Source organism: Pecten maximus, chromosome 2 (genome assembly GCF_902652985.1).
Source record: "Pecten maximus chromosome 2, xPecMax1.1, whole genome shotgun sequence".
Lineage (NCBI taxonomy): Eukaryota > Metazoa > Mollusca > Bivalvia > Pectinida > Pectinidae > Pecten > Pecten maximus.
The window spans coordinates 48,768,167-48,793,382 of record NC_047016.1 but is presented as its reverse complement, the minus strand read 5'-3'; the positions used below and the strand labels follow the sequence as shown (position 1 = coordinate 48,793,382).

General features: G+C 38.7%; 1 protein-coding gene across 1 annotated transcript in view; it reads left to right on the top strand.

Annotated features, from left to right (window-relative positions):
• The window catches only part of LOC117322342 (protein quiver-like), a 102,318-nt gene that overhangs the window by 62,318 nt on the left and 14,784 nt on the right, over positions 1-25,216 (top strand). The window contains exon 2 of the mRNA XM_033877204.1: positions 17,910-17,960. Coding sequence (XP_033733095.1) covers positions 17,910-17,960 — 51 coding nt within the window. The remainder of the gene's footprint in view (positions 1-17,909; positions 17,961-25,216) is intronic.

Sequence of the window (25,216 nt, the reverse complement as noted above, 5' to 3'; positions counted from 1 at the left end):
GAAAGATAAGGCCATTCGCAGGCAGGAGGAACTCTTAAGCTTTTTATTAAAGGGTAACTAATCAGAGGAAAATGACAAAAGTCATAAATCAAGTTAAATAAAGTATTAGATAGTCTTTATATGCCTACACAACTTACCGTAAACAGGCGAAGTTGTCCTTGAAAAGAAAATACGTTGTTGATTATAATTTCGCCGCCAGCTTAATTTTCACGTGAATTCAAGCGTTATTGCAGTAAAACTATTTATTAAGACCACTTACTCAATGGCAAAGCCAAATAGCAATAGAACAAATCACATGTAAAAGGGGAGAATCTCGATTCTATAAATAGGTTTTCTGGCGTTATTTAGTAAATACGTCACAATTGTCTTGAAGAACAGGGCGACGTTACGCCAGCCTAATTGGTTCATCATAGGGCAAAGCTTATCTCAATGACTACGCACACGGGCGTTTGGTTTGGTTTATTTTTGTTTAACGTCCTTTTAACAGCCAGGGTCATTTAAGGACGTGCCAGGTTTTGGAGGTGGAGGAAAGCCGGAGTACCCGGAGAAAAACCACCGGCCTACGGTCAGTACCTGGCAACTGCCCCAAGTAGGTTTCGAACTCGCAACCCTGAGGTGGAGGGCTAGTGATAAAGTGTCGGTACACCTTAACCCCGGGCGTGACTGACCAATGGCTGTTCATCAAATGTCCGCTCGATTTCGCGTGCAGCCACTCGGTCATATATGCTGGTCGGTTTACGGGTGCAAACGAAGCAAATCGTCACTTCCGGCATCGTGTCTCCGACGAACACGCTGTAAAGTTCGTAACGCATGAACGTGACGTAATACATTAACATTACGTCATATATTAAAGCGACTAAAGCTGTAAAGATCACTGATGGAAAATATTAGCAGGCGAAATGCATTTTAAGACATTCCCTTAATTAGGAAAAGTAAAAGTGTCCGCAACCGTGTTTTGTAAATACACAAGAACATTACAATATTTGGTATGTCTTAATATAATACATATCGCTAGTGCTCAGCATATTTGGAGTGGGACGACTGGTTCGCCCGTTGTCAGTATAATGTGACCGGGTGGGCTGTGCTGCTGGGTGTCTTCGGCATTATGCTTCAGTGAGGTAGCACTATAAATCGGCAAAAGCTCCGGCCTATCACAAGGAGACTTAACACGAACATCCTGCAGCCTCCCAAAACACACATACGCACTCACCACACGCATGCATGTCGCACGCACGGGAGTCCGTCCTTAAATGACCTTAGCTGTTAATAGGACGTTAAACAAATAAAACCAAACCAAACCAAATGTAAGAAGAATCAGTTTCGGACTCGTCACTCGTACCCACGTGACCCCATTCGGCTGTCTCCGTGCATGACAATAACCGAACTAAACAGTGTTTTAGAACCCATAACTATATATTGATAGGCCTTTTTTTTTACTGTTTCGCCGTTTATTGACCATGTTTTCTCTCATATCTCGCCATGTTGGATAGAGTTTGCCCATGTAAGATAGCTATGTAGGATAAATCTATCTTACATAGCATTTCACGCGCGCGGAGTAATCTGCGTTCAAGGGGGACAACTCTCACAACGTCGTCTGCTTGTGTTTACATCCGACAATATCGTCGGTTTTGAAAGGTTGGACTTCACTTGGAAACAACATATGATAATGTAAACAAAGGAATGGTCGCAAATTGTTTTGAGTTTTATGTTTATGTTTATTTTTGTTTAACGTCCTATTAACAGCCAGGGTCATTTAAGGACGTGCCAGGTTTAGAGGTGGAGGAAAGCCGGAGTACCCGGAGAAAAACCACCGGCCAACGGTCAGTACCTGGCAACTGCCCCACGTAGGTTTCGAACTCGCAACCCAGAGGTGGAGGGCTAGTGATAAAGTGTCGGGACACCTTAACCACTTGGCCACCGCGGCCCCTAAGAAATATTATATATAATTATATATAAGAATATTATGAAATAAATAAATAGCTTAGCCAAAAAGGAGAAGCGTTGAAATAAGTTGGATAAATGACAACTGGTGTCATGTCAGACATCATAGAAGGGGCGCAAAGGAACGGAGGAACAACACAAGCCATATTGACAGTAGGCGGGAACGGACAGATTGCCTTGTGATGTGAAAAAAATGTAATTGGAGATTTTTGTTGTCTCATAACAGCTGACGAAATAGCGAAACCTTCCTCTTCATTGTCCGGGGAAAACTCTTATGCTTACATTAAACCTTTCGATTCCCTCCCCATTAAAATAAGTTTTCCCCATCAGACAGCATTTCTGCAGACTTTAAAGATCCGTATCATGTTCTTAAAACACAGAAAAAAAATCCATGTTATATGTGAAGTGTAAAATGCCTATACACGTAGTATTGTTTGAAAAATAAATGCTGCCATGAATTTATGATCGGTTGAAATGCTGCCATGAATTTATGATCACTTGGCAATACTTGGCCAATTTAACTGGGTCATATATCAAATACAGCGTTCGTTACCGCTTTGTAACATGTGTTATTTAGTGAGAACGGAGTTAAACAATTACACCCAGAAGAAATATGACAATAAAACGCTTTGAAAGAATGTCTCCATTAAATCTGGAGCGCTTATCTTAATAAGACCTGGCACGAAACGATAACCGGAAATCGATAAAAAGCGCCCTCTAGGGAGCAATGGGTATGGCAGAAAGCATTCTGCTTATGGCTCATTGTGATCTCGTTTTACGCAACGAGTTGTTATATGAATATCCAATCCTCAGCATGCTCTACAAGCGTGGAGCAGATCACGACCGTCCCGGAGCGCCTTCCATTAAACTGGAAGAATCGGTTTTTCGTATATGAAAAGAACAATCTCTCGATGAAAAAAGCAATAACACATGCTTTATTAGCCTGTTCTGCGCAAATGCAGTCGATCGAGCAATTTATAGATAAGCATTCGGAACTCGTCATAAACGTGCAAATAAATTGCAATTTTCTGACCAAGTGTTAATGCTAGTATTGTCACGTGACCCTTTGAAGGAACGTAACTACATTAGGCGTTGTAGACTGCTACGGGACAAGCTGTGTAAGAAATCTATATTTGGTGATTTACGAGAGAAAATATCAACTTTCCTAAAGATAGTCACATTTTTTTGGAATTATTTAAGCACCCTCAGCATTGAACTTATGTTTTAATTATTGTCTCGTCTGGGACGAAAATGACGATGTCATCAATATTTCTATTTGGAGATTTCCAATTACAATTGTAGCTAAACCTGATATAGAATTGGATCAGCTGAGTAATATGTATTATTTCTAAATGCTTTGGAATGTGTTTTGTAATACAATTTAAAATGCATATTTCTTTTAGCGTATTTTTTGGCGTATTTTCTTTCAAATCGTGCTGAGTTTGTGCTGCATCTGATTTAATTAAAAATACGCATTTCTTCAAAGTGAGAAATCTCAGTGGTTAATTGTCGAAATTGAAATTTGGTGAATTGTTGATAGATGTGTGAAATATGATTCATTTATAATTTGTTTGAAAGACCATCTGAAATGCGGATCGCTATCAAAGCAGGGAGTAGACCAGGATTTGTTTTCGTGTCAAAAGGTGAAGGTTAAAGGTCACTGTTACTATAGATAGAAAATTGGTCTTCGAACAATAGGTAAGGTCTCAATAGAATAAAACTCAAACTTCATACCGTACTTCTCAACCAGCACAGCTTCCTTGGGATTGCTTTTCGATGTGAAACTTCAAATTTCAAGGTTGATATAAAGCTATAAACGAGTCGGCACTCAACACAAAGGACTAATATAATGAGAAATTGATATACAATTGTATATGTCATGCCGATTATTTAAAGGAAGTACCGAGAAAAAACACAAAAGCAAGCAAACAAAAACATCCAGTTAGCCTCTCATTAAAAGGCCGAACCTCTTGGGGCGGAGGATGTTGTTTGTACAGACGTTTGAGTTGCGGACGGATTTCCATTCTTCAGAGTTTTCCACGGGGTACTATTCCTGCGATACCAATGTACTTTCTTCTTTCTATCATTTGACAAAATTTTTACTTGCCCTGTGCCCCAGTGTACCGAAACTTTATCACTTGCCCTCCACCTCTGGTTTGGGAGTTCGAAACCTACGTGGGGCAGTTGCCAGGTACTGACCGTAGGTCGGTGGTTTTTCTCCGGGTACTCCGGCTTTCCTCCACCTCCAAAACCTGGCACGTCCTTAAATGACCCTGGCTGTTAATAGGACTTTAAACAAAAACAAACTAAACCAAACCAAACAAAGCCCCAGTGCAGTCGTACAAGACTTGTCAACATACGTAAAAACACCTTTTTAAAGGCACACAAACAGAAACAAGGTAGAGAGAATAAGAAACAGTTGTAGGCAGGGTTCCTCGAATTCAACCTATTGCTATATCTACTGACGTGATGTATCTTACCCTGATTCCTATTCAGGGGACAATGGAGATTCTGATGATTAATTGGTATCATTGTTGATTGCGTTAATTCCAGTACTTTATTAAGGGTGTATGTCTCATAACTCTCGTATGACTGCACAATCTATGTTAAAGATGCATGCTTCCTCTTCGCTTCCACATATCCTGTCAAAAGAGTTCTGATGTTGGTGAAGCAGGTGTTGTGTTAAACTGTAATCGTTTCGGAATACTTTGTTTCCACCTCGTGTGACTATGGCTGATGGTGTCGCTTGACTCGCTTCCTAATATGACCCTGGTTGATGGTGTCGCCTTGGCACGCGTCCTCATACGACCCTGGCTGATGGTGTCGCCTTGACACCCGTCCTCATATGACTGGTTGATGGTGTCGCCTTGACACCCGTCCTCATATGACTGGTTGATGGTGTCGCTTGGCACGCGTCCTCATACGACCCTGGCTGATGGTGTCGCCTTGACACCCGTCCTCATATGACTGGTTGATGGTGTCGCCTTGACACCCGTCCTCATATGACTGGTTGATGGTGTCGCCTTGACACCCGTCCTCATATGACTGGTTGATGGTGTCGCCTTGACACCCGTCCTCATATGACCCTGGTTGTTGGTGTCGCTTTGACACCCGTCCTTATATGACTGGTTGATGGTGTCGCCTTGACACCCGTCCTCATATGACTGGTTGATGGTGTCGCCTTGACACCCGTCCTCATATGACTGGTTGATGGTGTCGCCTTGACACCCGTCCTCATATGACTGGTTGATGGTGTCGCTTGGCACCCGTCCTCATATGACCCTGACTGTTGCGAGGAAGTTAAGACCTCTAAAACGACCTTCTTCCCTTTCATATCTTTGTAATGCCTTTTGTAATTTCGAAACAAAAGTTTAACTTCTAAAAACTGGAATGATTTGAAGTTGATTTCTTTTATCTGACGGAGATATAACTCAAATAGCATTGGGTATCTCCTTCCGGATCCACTGAATAGTACAATGTCGAGGATTGACATCCGGATAGTGTTCCGTTTTACGTCAGTCAAGCATTATCAGCTTGTCCTAACCTTTTGGATGCTAGCTTCTCTGATTAGTACAAGCTACTTTAATGATATAACGTACCATAATGAAAGTATACTATTTATATATATATTTATATAAAGGATGCAATGGGACTCGGCAATTCATTACAGCTCTTCGCTTCTAGTGCTAATGACTCCAGTTGTCGACCGGCCTTTATATAATATATCACAACAAATAGTAGAACTATATATGGGTTGAGGAATGGCTGCATGGTTAAATGGATAAATCTATAAGAAAAATGTGAAAATTTGCCCCCTAAAGCAATGACTCATTCATTGGGTTGTTCGTTGGTTGGCGAAAACATTGAAGTTTTAGCGCAGTGCTCATGTTAAGCACAATGCTCTGTAAATTTTAAAAAAAAGAGGGCAAGAGATAACGAAAAGAATGACAAATGCTCTATTGCATTTCGGAATCGTGAATGTTCCATCGATTTCTCCAAAAAAGACACATGATGTGTCTGCAACAAGCCAAGCCAAATGAAGGAAGCTGGTTGATAGATGGCGCTAGTGTGGCCGGTCCTACTAATGCCTGCCACGTCACACAAACACAACACACGTCTAAGATCATAACCTGCTGACGTATCGCCAGCATCCGGATTTATACCGAGCTTACTGTGACTTTTTTTAACCGCTGGCATCAATCTGGTGCGGTGGTCTGATCAGTTATAAAAAAAAACATGAAAAAAAAAAAAAAAAATCAAAGTTCAGTTGTTTGGAAGTGTAAAGAACTACGATTTTTTAGAGACAGAAAACGGCGATATAAGTCATCTTTATGTTTATGTTTAGCTCATTTGCACAAAAGTCCAGCCTTGACCTTGCAGGTAAATAGTCATGAAATATATATAAACAAGCTATTGCTAAAACGCCATTTAGATCCTTTACCTTGAAATGTGTCTCCATAGCAATATTTGACCTAGAATAGGATCTACGTGTTTTGTATATGCAAGGCCTTAATCAAATACATGAATATTTTAAAAAGTCATCTTCAAACTTTTACATTGAGGTGATGTTCTGATGGCAATTTTAAGTATCACACTGACGACTGCATAACCATTTGGTGACCTCTCAATGCTAGGGACTTCTGTTATAAGAAAAAGCACTACGGACATTGGTAAGGCTATTTACTACATTAATGCCGTCTTTTATGTGGTCATGGACAGATAGATTTTTTCTGAATCTCCCGTATGCAGTTCAATGACGTAGTCACCAACTACTACAAGGAGACCCCGCCTCAATGGGCGATAAACTCAGCAAACAAGCACATGCTAAATTTCTTTTGAAATCAGTTTTAAAACTAGTCAAAAAGTTGATCTTATATATCAGCTAACAAATACATATTGCAATGACAATCGTAAAAGTAAATGAGAATTTTTCGCCATCCTTTTTGAAGGAAACAAATCATTTGAAATATAATCGATCTTTGATGCAACAAACGAAATCCTTAAACTGCAGCATGATAAACGAGATTTAAAACTGTTCCCTTCGTTAAAACCACATGTTTAGAAGCTGGATTTAAGACCATCTAACACGCATGTGCCTAGCGCTCGCTCTCGATGCCCGGATGTAATGACATGGAATTTGTTTCTATGTTCACCTTAATATGGCTTTATTTAAAAAAAAAACTGGAATTCGTTCGGCGAATTCAGTGATTCGATTTACCTTGCTCTAAAGTAATTATGTGAAAATGTATGGGCCTTTATTTTTCAGAATTTCGTTTTGAACTGATGTATAATTAGATAAATTCAATCACACTGCCAACCTCTGCTATGCGTTCTAGGTAACACATCGCCCGTAACATCGCGCATTTTCGGCTAGCGTTTTGACCTACTTTCGGTGGAAACCATGATAATTTGACACAATTAAGACAAAGACGATGTGTTATCATACGTTGGCTAAGATTGAGAGCCTTATGTCCGTCAAGTGAGATAATGAAGCGCCAGGGAGCAGCAAGGGGCACGCGACAACAAATGCCTCATTAGGTGTACTTTCATCGATCTCTGACTCTAATTATAGAAAATGTAGACAGAGTTCATCGGGCTAAAACCGTGCCGTACTATCCCCAGACGCCAAACATTTGCCACTGACTTGATATATTGTGACCCATGCATATTCCTTGTCCAAGTCCGACTTCTAGACAACGTGTCAATGTAGATTTGAACTCGTGATGTTGATAACATTTTCAAAAGCAGATTATGTCACTTTGTTCACGCACATCAACGATGTTTGATTTCATTTCTCACGAGATTTCCTCAACGATTACATTAGATTGTGTTGCTTGGATACGGAACTATAGGGTCAAAGGTCACCGGTACGATAAAATTTTCCACAAGATTTATGTGTTTTTCAGTGAATTCACCAACGTCATCATATTTTGCGTACTATGTTTGAAGTTGTGAATAGGCCTATAACCAATTGTTAAGATACTGAAATGACGTCACAAAATTGCATCTTAAGAAGTTGCATTATTTTTTTACAAGATAATTTCACGGATGACATAGAAATTAATTGTATATTTTTTAATATCTCAAAATTAAACTGGTTTCTATCGATAGAAGATAAAGTGAAATTCATCACGAATTTTTCGGTTTACGGGGTTGCTGAACCTGAATATCTCCTGAGACTCGTTTCAATAACGCAATACGCCTACATGCATATTGAATAACTCGAACAACGTAGCTGATTCATTTAAGTACTGAAACCATAAGGCGCAAATCCACTTTTATTGTTTACAAAACGCGGAATTCCTACATGGCTGATTGTTTGGTTCTCTGGACGTGAAATTTCATTAACCAAAATTGCTCATTCAAAATGACATGTTGTATGTGGTTTCACATATCTAGGCGTTTACGAGTCGTACATTTGATCAACGTTATTTACATTTTGATTAGATTCACGCAGAAACGCATGTGGTTAAATGGAACTGCTTAAACACATTCCAATCAGTTCATATAGACGGAAATGATATGTAATTGTAGCTGAATTTATCCACGATAATGCCGTCTTATTTATTTAAACAAATCCTGAATTGGCAATTTCTGAAACGTAATCAATGGCAGTTTGTCATATATACTTAATTGTCTGAATCTTTGCCGTATAAATCACTGGTTATCCGTTTAGATTACGTTCTACAATACTATCGATATCATATACTTATTTAGCTATAGCAATTAGTTTTTGAAAGATAAGGCCATTCGCAGGCAGGAGGAACTCTTAAGCTTTTTATTAAAGGGTAACTAATCAGAGGAAAATGACAAAAGTCATAAATCAAGTTAAATAAAGTATTAGATAGTCTTTATATGCCAACACAACTTACCGTAAACAGGCGAAGTTTTCCTTGAAAAGAAAATACGTTGTTGATTATAATTTTGCCGTCAACTTAATTTTCACGTGAATTCAAGCGTTATTGCAGTAAAACTATTTATTAAGACCACTTACTCAATGGCAAAGCCAAATAGCAATAGAACAAATCACATGTAAAAGGGGAGAATCTCGATTCTATAAATAGGTTTTCTGGCGTTATTTAGTAAATACGTCACAATTGTCTTGAAGAACAGGGCGACGTTACGCCAGCCTAATTGGTTCATCATAGGGCAAAGCTTATCTCAATGACTACGCACACGGGCGTTTGGTTTGGTTTATTTTTGTTTAACGTCCTCTTAACAGCCAGGGTCATTTAAGGACGTGCCAGGTTTTGGAGGTGGAGGAAAGCCGGAGTACCCGGAGAAAAACCACCGGCCTACGGTCAGTACCTGGCAACTGCCCCAAGTAGGTTTCGAACTCGCAACCCTGAGGTGGAGGGCTAGTGATAAAGTGTCGGTACACCTTAACCCCGGGCGTGACTGACCAATGGCTGTTCATCAAATGTCCGCTCGATTTCGCGTGCAGCCACTCGGTCATATATGCTGGTCGGTTTACGGGTGCAAACGAAGCAAATCGTCACTTCCGGCATCGTGTCTCCGACGAACACGCTGTAAAGTTCGTAACGCATGAACGTGACGTAATACATTAACATTACGTCATATATTAAAGCGACTAAAGCTGTAAAAATCACTGATGGAAAATATTAGCAGGCGAAATGCATTTTAAGAAAAACTAAGACATTCCCTTAATTAGGAAAAGTAAAAGTGTCCGCAACCGTGTTTTGTAAATACACAAGAACATTACAATATTTGGTATGTCTTAATATAATACATATCGCTAGTGCTCAGCATATTTGGAGTGGGACGACTGGTTCGCCCGTTGTCAGTATAATGTGACCGGGTGGGATGTGCTGCTGGGTGTCTTCGGCATTATGCTTCAGTGAGGTAGCACTATAAATCGGCAAAAGTTCCGGCCTATCACAAGGAGACTTAACACGAACATCCTGCAGCCTCCCAAAACACACATTAGCACTCACCACACGCATTCATGTCGCACGCACGGGAGTCCGTCCTTAAATGACCTTAGTTAATAGGACGTTAAACAAATAAAACCAAACCAAACCAAATGTAAGAAGAATCAGTTTCGGACTCGTCACTCGTACCCACGTAACCCCATTCGGCTGTCTCCGTGCATGTTCCTTTGCAAACAATAACCGAACTAAACTGTTTCGCCGTTTATTGACCATGTTTTCTCTCATATCTCGCCATGTTAGATAGAGTTTGCCCATGTAAGATAGCTATGTAAGATAAATCTATCTTACATAGCATTTCATGCGCGCGGAGTAATCTGCGTTCAAGGGGGACAACTCTCACAACGTTGCCTGCTTGTGTTTACATCCGACAATATCGTCGGTTTTGAAAGGTTGGACTTCACTATAAAAATACATACATTCTTAGATAAATATATATCATATCAGCAGTAAAGCAATAGGGCTACACGGTTAAACGATTAGACATTTCATCTGAGCGAACATATAACTCTGTTACTGTAGACTAGGCTTACAGGCCTGTTGTAACAGTTACAGTACTGTACAGTACAGACTTACCTTCCCGACAGATTTGTCACTTGTCATTAAAAACATGTAAACACACACAATCACCTGGCAATGACAGGAAGTAAAATAAAAGCCATACATAAAAAAAATATAAAAAAGAAAATGTCAAACATCACAACCTATGAAATGGTTCCGTTTGTTTCAGCAGGGGGGCCTGGAATTTGTTTACTCTACTGTACTGTCAGTAACTGTTAGGCCTACTCAGTAACCTGTGTATTTGGAAGTTGGGAATTGGCTCTTAAATGAACGAACATTCGGTAAAAATGACACCCCTCGATGTTCATATAAAAACATTTATTCTAATTGTAACTCAGAGTCTATATTTGTGTAGAGTAACCATGAAAACTAACTGTCATCCTAGCCATTCAATATGATCATCGTTATCGACTGACCTACCTTCGTCATTCCATCAAGACAACCTGTTAAACACATATAATCCTATGTCACAGAAAAGATCGAATACTCGTATAGAGTCACTGTTCGCTGGTTCACACACGAAGTTGCCAAAATCACAGTGAATTCAAAATTACCAGCCACGAAACATAGCCGCGTCATGGCGATCGAAATCGACATCACTCTCAATATATCCTTGAACTATGAATGGAATTCCAATGACACTCGTGACGTCATGCAGTGACGTAGTATTTTATAAAAAAAAATTATCTTGACATTTAAAAGTACAGTGTGTTCTGTGAAATGATTGAATATGTCGAGGTGAAATTCAAATTATATGTAAAGTTGGAAAACTCATTTCAGCGTTGGCTTTCAGTATTGTTGATAGAACTTCTTTTTCTCGGATGTTGACAATTTGATCACGGCCAAGTAAAAGTCAAGTTACGGTAATTTTTATCGAATTGTTCATTCGTTCATCACTTAACCACAAAATGAATGAAATTTGTGTGCAAACTTAGTTTGCCAAAATAGGGTATGATCTTTTAGAATATCACAAGCATTTTTAGTAAAAAACGTCAAATAAAGAAATTAAAAAAATGAAGAAAATAGATGGCTGAGGGACACTTTCGCCAGAAATTCGGTAATGTTATGAGAGAAAAAGACTCTTTCATTATGTGTGTATGTAGGATAGGGATATTCCACCCTCGGGATCACAAAATGTGGTAAAACCCTCGGCAAGCCTCGGGTTTCACCACATTTTGTGACCCCTCGGGTGGAATATCCCTATCCTACATATACACATGATATGAAAGAGTCTTATAATAGTCGCTTTGTCGTGACGTAATAAAGAGAAAGTGAACGATAATTGATATTTCAACTTCCGTTTTTATAAAACCAGGGGTACCAATCAACACCAGCACCCGGTTGTTTTTTGAGTGGAAAGACGGATACTTTTACCGCCTCGCCAAGTGACTATTTCTAAATGTACCGCCTCACCATGTGACCTCTTTTACCACCTCGACAAGCGACCTTTTTACCACCTCGACAAGCGACCTTTTTACCGCCTCGCCAAGTGACCTTGTTTACCGCCTTGGCAGTCGGTTTGCCATATAAGTAACGCGGCAATTGATGTGAAATAGAACAGACTTCACGGAACCCAGCCCGGTGAAGCTATCTATCATCTTAGCCGTGTACGGCTTGGCGACATGCACGAAGTAAACTACATATCAGTCACGAAATAAATAAAATGATAGTATAGCCATATATAAAAAAGTAAGTATTATATTTAAGAATGTGGATATGGCGCTGTGGTATAAGCTGCGGGACTTTCTGGCTAGGCGATAAGGTGCCGTAGAGAGTAGTTTGAGGCCCGGTAAGGGCGCGTCATAAAACTGCCTTCCGTCGTCATTTGTGTTACTATGTTGCATATGTATAAATAAGTACAGCCATATTCATCATGATAATCTTATGATATATAGTAGATCAGCAGGCCATTTACAAAAAAAAGTACGGGAAGAATCCTTATGGTGTAGGCCTAGTGCCTTAGTGACGAATGCACGGATTCACTACTGCTTCGACTACAGTAGTTTAAAAACGCATACAAAGCCAACTTTTGTAAAAACAGTCGTATGAATTCCGCGATGATTCAAAGTATCAAGAAACTGATGATTTTTTTTAAAGATTGACATCAATTGTCTATGATATATTTTTCAGGATGTCTAATCAACGTCGGGCTGTATGGTTGAGCTAGTATAGTAAAACATTTTCGCTGTAGGTATCGGCGAATCAATAACAACATAAAATGCTTATCTCTTGTACGCGTAAAACGGCCATTGTGTATGTCGTAAAGTGATGACGTCATAAAATCGCAACGCCAGGATAGACGGTTATTTTCAAGATAGTTTCTGCAAAAAATAAATTGTCATTTAACATTGTATTGCTATTTAGTTTGATATGCTGTTATAATCTTTCCGAAAATATCAAATCATGTAGATGTAACGAAGCGGATTTGTGGGTTTGTGTTTTCACCTAAAAATTGGGTAAGATATGGAAAACCCTCTCGAGGGCCCCGCTTCATCATGACTTCAAAATGACGATAATGGCAAACGTCTGTATTTACCGGCTTGTGAAACGGTCCTGTGATTTAGTAGCGGTATGATCCGGAAATATTCACGACGTAGAGTCGACATTTAACCCTCGGCATCTTGGAACAACACAATCCACTTTCCGGGAATACGTAACGATGGTCTAGTCTGTTCCGGATAGGGAGAACTAAATTAACAAAACGGGTTGCGAATATAAATCCGGAACGGCGTCTAGTGATCCGGCGACTTCGAAGAGTTTTTTTAAGTGAACCAAAACACGGAATAGCGAATAACGTAAAATAACTCCAAGAAAAAAGACATTATGACGTAGTTGGTATGATTTGTTTGCTATCCATGGACATCAATCAAAAGATGATGCTTCCCCCCAGATAATAACGTGGCTCGATAGCCATTCGATCAATGTAGTTATGAAAGTCTACAAGTAGACAACATTAAACGCGAGAAAATATGGAACAAAACTCTTTCTAGACACGTCCCGAGTGGATCTTAGTTACTATGAAGAAAAAAGAAAACTGCCAGAGAAACTTAGTTTCTAGACAAAGTAAACTACTGGACAAAGTTAACCACAGAAAATTAACTATGAGACAAAGTTAACTATTGAACAAAATATATCACTGGACAAAGTTAATTACAAGTAAACTACTACACAAAGTAAACTACCGGACAAAGTAAACTACCGGACAAAGTAAACTACTCGACAAAGTAAACTACTCGACAAAGTAAACTACTGGAGAAAGTAAACTACTGGACAAAGTTGACTACTGGACAAAGTAAACTACTGGACAATGTAAACTACAGGACAAAGTAAACTACTGGACAAAGTAAACTACCGGACAAAGTAAACTACTGGAAACTACTGGACAAAGTAAACTACTGGACAAAGTAAACTACTGGACAAAGTAAACTACTGGACAAAGTAATCTACTCGACAAAGTAAACTACCGGACAAAGTAGACTACCCGACAAAGTAAACTACTGGACAAAGTAAACTACTGGACAAAGTAGACTACCCGACAAAGTAAACTACTGGACAAAGTAAACTACTGGACAAAGTAAACTACTGGACAAAGTAATCTACTCGACAAAGTAAACTACTGGACAAAGTAAACTACTGGACAAAGTAATCTACTGGACAAAGTAAACTACCGGACAAAGTAAACTACTCGACAAAGTAAACTACTCGACAAAGTAAAATACTCGACAAAGTAAACTACCGGAAAAAAGTAAACTACTCGACAAAGTAAACTACTGGACAAAGTAATCTAATGGACAAAGTAATCTACTGGACAAAGTCAACTACCGGACAAAGTAAACTACTCGACAAAGTAAACTACTCGACAAAGTAAACTACTGGAAAAAGTAAGCTACTGGACAAAGTAAACTACTCGACAAAGTAAACTACTCGACAAAGTAAACTACCGGACAAAGTAACTACTGGACAAATTATACTACTGGACAAAGTAAACTACTGGACAAAGTAAACTACTTGACAAAGTAAACTACTAGAGAAAGAAAACTACAAGTAAACTATTACACAAAGTAAACTACTGGACAAAGTTGACTTCTGGACAAAGTAAACCAGAGAAAATTAACCACGGGACAAAGTAAGCTACTGGACAAAGTTGACTACTGGACAAAGTAAACCAGAGAAAATTAACCACGGGACAAAGTTAACTATTGGACAAAATATACCACTGGACAAAGAAAACTACTGGATCAAGTATGATTCTAGACAAAGTAAACTATTGGAAAAAGTAAACTACTGGACAAAGGAAACTACAAAAAAGTAAACTACTAGAAAAAGTAAGCTACTGGACACAGAAATCTACCAAACAACTGGACACAGTTAATCAGAGAAGTTTAACTACGGGACAAAGTAAACTACAAGATAAATTTAGGTGCAGGACAAAATAAATTACCGGACAAAGTAAATTACTAGACAAAGTAAACTACAAAGCAAAACAGGACAGAGAAGTTTGGTATACCGAAATTCTGTATAAACATACCAACTACGAAACAATACTCTATTTATTAAGTTACTACTAGACTACAGGACAATATCTACTAGACTAAGTTACTACTAGACTACAGGACAATATCTACTAGACTAAGTTACTACTAGACTACGGGACAATATCTACTAGACTAAGTTACTACTAGAACTATAGTTCAAGATATACTAGACTAAGTTACTACTAGACTACAGGACAATATCTACTAGACTAAGTTATTACTAGACTACAGGACAATATCTACTAGACTAAGCTACTACTAGACAACAGGACAATATCTACTAGACTAAGTTACTACTAGACTACATGACAATATCTACTAGACTAAGTTACTACTACACTACAGGACAATATCTACTAGACTAAGTTAGTACTAGACAAAGTAACTACTAGACTACAGGACAATATCTATTAGATTAAGTTAATACTAAACTACATGACAATATCTACTACACTAAGTTACTACTAGACTACATGACAATATCTACTAGACTAAGTTACTACTCGAACTACAGGACAAGTTCTACTAGACTAAGTTACTACTAGACTACATGACAATATCTACTAGACTAAGTTACTACTACACTAGAGGACAATATCTAATAGACTAAGTTAGTACTAGACAAAGTAACTACTAGACTACAGGACAATATCTATTAGATTAAGTTAATACTAAACTACAGGACAATATCTACTACACTAAGTTACTGCTAGGCTACAGGACAATATCTACTACACTAAGTTACTACTAGACTACAGTACAATATCTACTAGACTAAGTTACTACTAGACTACAGGACAATATCTAATAGACTAAGTTAATACTAGACTAAAGGACAATATCTACTAGACTAAGTCTTTTCTAGATCTACAGGACAATATCTACTAGACTATGTTACTACTAGACTACAGGACAATATCTACTAGACTAAGTTACTACTAGACTATAGGACAATATCTACTAGACTAAGTTAATACTAGACTAAAGCACAATATCTACTAGACTAAGTTAATACTAGACCTACAGGACAATATCTACTAGACTAAGTTAATACTAGACTACAGGACAATATCTACTAGACTAAGTTAATACTAGACCTACAGGACAATATCTACTAGAGTAAGTTACTACTAGACTAAAGAACAATATCTACTAGACTAAGTTACTACTAGACTACAGGACAATATCTACTAGACTAAGTTACTACTAGACTACCGGACAATATCTACTAGACTAAGTTACTACTAGACTATAGGACAATATCTACTAGACTAAGTTACTACTAGAGTACAGGACAATATCTACTAGAGTAAGTTACTACTAGACTACAGGACAATATCTACTAGACTAAGTTATAACTAGACCTATAGGACAATATTTTCTAGACTAAGTTACTACTAGACTACAGGACAATATCTACTAGACTAAGTTACTCCTAGACTACAGGACAATATCTACTAGACTAGGTTAATACTAGACTACAGGACAATATCTACTAGACTAAGTTACTACTAGACTACAGGACAATATCTACTAGACTAAGTTACTATTAGACTACAGGACAATATCTACTAGACTAAGTTACTACTAGACAACAGGACAATATCTACTAGACTAAGTTACTACTCTAACTACAGGACAATATCTACTAGACTAAGTAACTACTAGACTACAGGACAATATCTACTAGACTAAGTAACTACTCGACTACAGGACAATATTTACTAGACTACAGGACAATATCTACTAGACTAAGTAACTACTAGACTACAGGACAATATCTACTAGACTAAGTTACTACTAGACTACAGGACAATATCTACTAGACTAAGTTACTACTAGACTACAGGACAATATCTACTAGACTAAGTTACTACTAGACTACAGGACAATATCTACTAGACTATGTTACTACTAGACTACAGGACAATATCTACTAGACTAAGTTACTACTAGACTACAGGACAATATCTATTAGATTAAGTTAATACTAAACTACAGGACAATTTCTACTACACTAAGTTACTACTAGACTACAGGACAATATCTACTACACTAAGTTACTACTAGACTATAGGACAATATCTATTAGACTACAGGACAATATCTACTAGACCTACAGGACAATATCTACTAGACAGACGTTTTCGTGACCGATTTCTTAGGAGACAAAGGTTATATGTATGTGTGTGCGCGCGTGGTATGTTTGTCGTAAACCCTAGTTTTCTGTCGTAACCTATGTGTAGTTGTATCGATTTTGTGAACAGTTCACACACCGACCTACAGATCCAATGTATTACTAACAGACTGTCGGCACGGCCCGAGAATTACATACCCGCCACTTTTGCACAATAGGGGATCATCAACCATTGTCTTGTTAATTACGCCAAAGAGGGAAGAATTAGCGGACAAGCAACACGATTGTGCGTCCATCTGTCCGTCCGTCCGTCCGGTGTGCTTCCGACGGAGACCATAGTGTCGGCATTACTACGTCACCAAAGACAACAGTATTTGAGTGTTCCGAAAGACATAAACTTTTTATTGGATATTAAAAAAAACAAAAACAAAAACAAAACTTCAGCTGTATGGTTTTTAAGTGTGCGAATTGATTGACACCTACAAGTTGTAATTGTCTTCCATCACGCGTTGTTGTGCTAATTATAGACATTTAAGCGCTTAGGGCCTTGAGCGTTTGACAGTTGTAAGCGGAGGACATCTTCCTAACGCACGTGGTGTTTCTGTTAGCAACATCTTCTGTCGAGTGATATCGTGGATACTTACTGATTTAGAACACAGAAAAAAAGACATGCTTTACACGTGTATACCATATTTGGATGTGTAATTTCCGCACATAACCATATTTGGAATGTTTGATCAGCTAATAGTTTAATGAACTCATAAACCTTTCCTATGTTCTTTGCAGTTCTGATCATGGTCTACTTTGTGTTTGCCGGGGAAGAGGACTGTTTGGCATGTAAGTGGAATTTAATTATTTTAATATATTGAATGAATAGTATATACTCCGTTTCATTTAATTTGCTTAGATATCTAAACTGATATGTGCTAAATTGGTTGTATATTTTTGATCTCTGATATATTACCCAAAATTACGAGTGTGAATTTATGCGAAAACCAATCTTGCGATACGTGAAAGATTTACAATGAGGCACTAATTGAATTGATTTCATGTTTAATTAAGAAACATGTTTCGGCCTCTATTACGTAAATCATTCTTGACGGACGCCTTCTTAATGGAGGAGGGGATCAGGAATACCAAGAGAAAACCCACGTGGTCGGGCAAATGACCCCTAATAATTTAAACCTTTCCTGATTTTATGGGAGAATCGAACCATGGCCGATGAAAGGCGAATGTGCGACCCATTGATATATCGGCCATTTTAATTGAATATGCTTTGAATATGTACTCATAGGACAGAGGCCATGCATTTATAATTTTTGTAGTCTGAGTCGGGCTTTTTTCGGGGGGTTTGGTTTGGTTTTTTGTTTGTTTAACGTCCTATTAACAGCCAGGGTCATTTAAGGACGTGCCAGGTTTTGGAGGTGGAGGAAAGCCGGAGTACCCAGAGAAAAACCACCGACCTACGGTCAGTACCTGGCAACTGCCCCACGTAGGTTTCGAACTCGCAACCCAGAAGTGGAGGGCTAGTGTTAAAGTGTCGGGACACCTTAACCACTCGGCCACCGCGGCCCCTTTTCGGGGGGGACTTTACGCTGACTCAGTTGACTTTTTGTCAAATTACTTATAAACAATTTAAAATATATTACTAATATCGAATTTTTTCTTTAAAAAATTACGCAATAATTTTTCAAAAATTTGTACCCGAGCTATCATGGAAAACGTTAGAGAAATACAATACGTATTTATTTATTTAGCATGCCTTAGGTCTGCTAACACAACCGCTGTGTTTTTTTTTCTGCTGACGAAGTTTTAAACACTTAGCTAACCCTGGTATTGAACACTTGGGAACTCCTCAGAACATCTTATAACAAATTCATTGAAAACGAACAACAATCATTTTCTGCCTCAATGCGTGTTCTATTTCTGAAAGACAGAAATGTCATGAAGCATATTGAGGAGTTTGATTGGACACGTTTTTAACTAAATAATGGGGAAAGCAATCAGCCTCATAACGAAACTTTCTATATTACTTAAACCAAACCTCTGCAACAAGTCTTCATATTGGTAACTAAATAATATTCTATCATCAAAAATACTCAACGTTAAATAAATTTCCTATCCCTGTTGACTTTAGATCTCCTCTCATATCTGTATATTTTCGATTTTTTTTTGAAAACCTACCATTAAATTTTTTAGTTAATTATTTCTAAGGATAAAGATGTTTCCGACTTTAGTGTTGGAATTATCGTGTCATTTAAATCAAATTTTTTTTTTTCAGTTTGCAAATTATCGTGAACTATTTTTAATCTCCATTTTTAGAAATACTTTAAGCTACAATCGTTATTCCCAAGCCTGAACACTGTATTATTGTTACAGTTTGCGCCCTTAATTTGGTGCCTGATCAGGAGTATGTTTTCATCTTTTTTTTTTTCAGAAATGACAATTTAACTAAAATCCACCGTGCTAATTTGCTAATTTGCTAATTTGTGCTTCATCGTCTTTTCGCTTCATCGCGAACAAATCGATCGGTTGGAAAATCTTCTTAAGAGTATACAATGCTTAATTAAATACTGAAGGAAAAACAGAAAGTTAAACTGTACACAGTTAAACCTTCCTAAGCATCCACCTGTTTATAGCGACACACTGTATATAACGGACGTTCTGAGTATCAGTCTCATCCATGCAAATAACCGAAGGACTTGCCATGACGCGGTATCAAAAGACTTCGTTGGCGGAATGCCTGAACCAATTTTGACCAAATTTGTTTAGGTAATTCTAAAAACTATCTCTCTTAACATTGTTCTGGGAAATGATGATTGCGTATTAAATTGGAAAGTTTTTCAGCTGAATTTATAATCTTTTGTAGTAGACCACCGAGTGTTATTTGAAGAAAATATATCCTCCGTGTTATTTAGTGTCAAATCCTAAATTTGGAAATTACTTTGCACCATATAATGTTTTTCATGATCTGTGAACTGTCCATGTGGACAATTTACTGCCCTGCAGGTAGGGCGTAAGAATTGTACCTGCTGCCCCCATTGCATGATCGTAAGAGGCGACTAAACTTGGGATCTTATCTTTTCTCTTCTTTCTTAACAACTTTCTTCTTCCTAATGTCTCCCTTGACAATGCCTCACTTTTGGTCTTAAGTTGAGCGTTCGCCCCTGTGAGGAAGGCTTTGGGTTCTGTCCCCTGGCCGAGACATACCAGAGTCTATAAAAATAGTAGTTGCTACTCCTGCTTAGCGCTCAGCATATTTGGAGTGGAACGACTGGTTCGCCCGTTGTCAGTATAATGTGACCGTGTGGGGTGTGCTGCTGGGTGTCTTCGGCAGTATGCTCCAGTGAGGTAGCATTATAAATCGGCAAAAGTTCCGGCCTATCACAAGGAGACTTAACACGAACATACCGCAGCCTCCCAAAAACACATACGCACTCGCCACACGCATGCATGTCGCACGCACGGGAGGCCGTCCTTAAATGACCTTAGCTGTTAATAGGACGTTCAACAAAATAAACCAAACCAAAATTTTTTTGCCCTTTTGACCTCTGATTACAACATTACTGTGTATAGCGACCACCTCTACAACGCGACCAACGATCGGTCGTTTTGGTTCCAATATTGATCTATATAAGGTATCGCTTTGTTCAATCTCCCGAAAGTATTAAAATATTGATGAAATATTGAACCAATTGATTTTATTCATAAATAAAACTGGAAACCACGCATGTCATTGAATTAATGAACGCTTTTAGACACAATTAAGTTTGTAGATATCGATGTATTTAAAAATGTACTCACTAATTTATCCTTTTCTGATAAGTTCTCGTTACCAGTGAATATGATGTTCATGTTGTAACGCATGGCAGACTTCAACGTTCATATTGCATTAGATTTGTATGTGTTTTAAACATAATCAATAAATCAATCAATTCCGTCTCGTAATTCAGAAATAACAAAGTGCTGATTCGGCACGTCTGTCAAATAGATGTATTGTCTAAGCTTGGAGCATTTATAAATGTTACTTTGTGAAGTATTTTGGAATCAACATTGCACTTGGACATGCCAATAAAATATCAATGTAAAAAGCGAAATATTCTTCAGGGAGTTGAGAAGAAGTGTCAAACTTGTATGCTTTCCATACATTCATTTTGAAGTGGATTAATTCAAGCTTTTAAATGATACTGAGTAAAACGCAGTACTCGCACAGGAATTGGATTTCTCTTTCGTATCTGACGAGTTTGATCTGCTTATACCGGAGAAAACGGTCCCATTCTTTCACATTGGTTAGACTTTAATGCTCTTTTCGTGTTTTGTCAAGTGATATTAGTTAAAATCAATAGTTTCGGTTGTATTGTTAATTCCATCGAATGTACTAAGTTTTCTGCAATAGGAAACAGTGCATAAATACGAAATACTTCACTTTTACTGGGTAGCAGAACATCTGACATTACGAATTTAAAAATAAAGCCTTAATTCTAAATAAAAATCCATAAAACTGGGGGGAAAATGTGAACAAAATTAAAATTTGCATGGAAACCCTTGAAAAAGAAGTTGCTTTTATTATATACAACAACTTATCCACCGAATAAGAATGCTTATTACAGAAATGGGACCAGAACCGGAAGTGACGTTTTAGGCGCGTGAAGTTGACATAGAGAATGTGCACGTGCAGTCTCCATTATCTCGACAGTTTATTTGATATTGACTTTCTTGTATGATATGTTTGAAGATGAATATAAACATTAGTGTACAAAGTGGTTAAAAAGGGCCAGCCTACAAACTCTGCGTTTTGAAATTTTCGATAAAATGGATCAGATGATAATGCCAGCATTGATGTGGGAATTTAAATATGGTATTTATTGTCTTCGCTTTTTGATATATATTTAACAAATGATGACATTTTCAAAGATATAAATTCACACAAAACATGCTTAAAGTTATAAAAAAAAAAAAAGAATTAAAGAAAAATTGTATCAACCAGTCGGCTTACGTTTCGCAAGTCTCTTTGATATGAAATCGGTCAGTTTTCTCTCATCTACCATCTTTATACACAGGAGAAATTGTAAGAGCACAGGGATTTGGCACAATTCCTAAGCCATAAATATAATTAAAACATCACAGGGACATGGCTCGAATCCCCAAACCATACATATGATTAATATATCACAGGGATTTGGCAAGAATTCCTTAACCATACATATAATTAATATATCACAGGGACTTGGCAAGAATTCCTTAACCATAAATATAATTCAGATATCACAGGGTCTTGGCAAGAATTCCTTAACCATAAATATAATTCAGATATCACAGGGTCTTGGCAAGAATTCCTTAACCATAAATATAATTCAGATATCACAGGGTCTTGGCAAGAATTCCTTAACCATGCAGATATCCCTTTGTGTAAGAGTAAATGATTTTACATATAAAAATAATTTCTCTTGTACATACCATAGTTGTTTTAAACAAGACTATAAGACAGAGATTTCTAACACAAATGTTCCAACATGGCGTAGAGGTCAATAGGGCAGTTGAATCCAGAAGCTACAAAGTGATCGATAAGCCCCGGATGTTTTATAGCTTTATCTAAGATTGTGGACGATCTGTGCTTGGCATGCAGTGGCTCAAGCCTCTGTCTTTCTGAGGACCTACATTCAAGATATGTCAATATTTTCTAAGATTTTACAGCAGTCTTCTCTGCCCACGTGACAGGAATATGGAATCGCTGGCTGTTTCCAAATGACCATGGCTTGATGTTTCACCATGTTGCGGTATATTGAGATATCTCGAGGGAGACAGATGGCAGAGAGTCTTAACACACACGTCAATTCCCTGATAGCTCCTTCATAGTCAGCTGTATAAACTCGTCAATATATGAAATGTGTGCTTTGTTATGACTTTAAAATTCTGTAATTTCTTCTTAAAATCAAACATTACCCTGTCCTATTCGTGATATAGTCTACATTGTTACTTAGTTAAGAAGCGACACCCCTTTCCCCTAAATATTATAAAAGTTACAGGTTTTATCCAATCATGCAAATTCAACTGATTTGGATTTTTAACAAAAGCAATTGGATTCAAAACTCTAAACAGTAATATTTGGAATCTGCGCCTATGAACCTTTTTTTAACACTTTATGAGCTAAATAGTTTCGTTCCTTCACATCCAACGTCCAATCTAAAACGCAATTCATTCACAATGCTACAGGGGACGAAACATATACATATATTGTGTAAGAGGCGACTAATGTGGACCCCATTTTTACCATTTCTTGTGTTGTTGTCGTTTTCGTTTCATAGTTACAGTATTTGTTTGAAAGTGACTAATTTTGGCCTTGATATCGAGCGTTCGGCCTAGAAAGAAAGGATTGTGTTTTGTCCCCTGCCCGAAACAAAAAACAAAAATTAAAAGTTTATATAATCTTTACGTCCAGTTCTCACTTAGTTGTTAATTTCCGCACTCCCCGACCCCGTGTAAAGTTGTCTTGTACTGGTTCGCACCTTTGACAACCAACACTACTAGAGATGATTTAATGCGATATTTCATATCTAAAACACCCGCACTCATTTCACCAACCCGATCCCCATTCCTACAGCCCACCCTCCGATAATCATCCTCACCCCCCCCCCCCCCCCCCCCCCCCCCCATATCCAAATAATTCTACCATCCCTCCCTTACCCCCACAACCAGCACTACTACCGCTACACTTCCAGACCTAATCCTCCTCGACCTCAAACTACACATTTTCACCAACCTCCATTTCCCGAACCAGACTCAACGATCCAATATCTCGACCTCCTGTCGCCACCACTTCCCGAGTCCCAGACTCTTATATCCACAACCTTCCACCTTCCTCTGCCGAGATCCACCTTCTCGGCCTCGTAACTACCAGCACACCCCGACCTAACCTCCTCACCCTAATACCACACACAATCCCCACCCCTCACCTCGACCTGGTACCACCCACGATCCCCAACCCTCACCTCGACCTGGTACCACCCACAATCCCTAACCCTCACCTCGACCTCCAAATTCAAATCTAAAACGCTATTCATTCACAATGGTACAGGTGACGAAATATGTACATTGTATATATATTGTGTAAGAGGCGACTAATGTGGACCCCATTTTTACCATTTCTTGTGTTGTTGTCGTTTTCGTTTCATATTTACAGTATTTGTTTGAAAGTGACTAATTTTTGCCTTGATATCGAGCGTTCGGCCTAGATAGAAAAGATTGTGTTTTGTCCCCTGCCAGAAACAAAACTTATACAATTTAAAAATTGATATAATCTTAACGTCCAATTCTTACTCATTTGTTAATATCCCCACTCCCCGACCCCGTGTAAAGTTGTCTTGTACTGGTTCGAATCTTTGACAACCATCACAGGCACAGAGATGATTTAATGCGATATTTCATATCTAAAACACCCGCACTCATTTCACCAACCCGATTCCCACTCCTACAGCCCACCTTTCCGATGATCATCCTCACATCCCCCCCCCCCCCCCCCTCCCATATCCAAATAATTCTACCATCCCTCCCTTACCCCCACAACCAGCACTACTACCGCTACACTTCCAGACCTAATCCTCCTCGACCTCAAACTACACATTTTCACCAACCTCCATTTCCCGAACCAGACTCAACGATCCAATATCTCGACCTCCTGTCGCCACCACTTCCCGAGTCCCAGACTCTTATATCTACAACCTTCCACCTTCCTCTGCCGAGATCCACCTTCTCGGCCTCGTAACTACCAGCACATCCCGACCTTACCTCCTCACCCTAATACCACACACAATCCCCAACCCCACCTCCTCACCCTAATACCACCCACAATCCCCAACCCTCACCTCGACCTGGTACCACCCACAATCCCCCCCCTCCCTCACCTCGACCTCCAACCCCCCCCCCCCCCCCCCCACACACACACACACACCTCGCTCTGGTACCACCCAAACTCCCCAACCCCCATCTCCTCGCCCTAATACCACACACACTCCCTTAACCCACATCCTCGCCCCCGTACCACCTCATCGCCCTAATACCACCCACACAACCCGACCCTCCCGTTACATTGATGT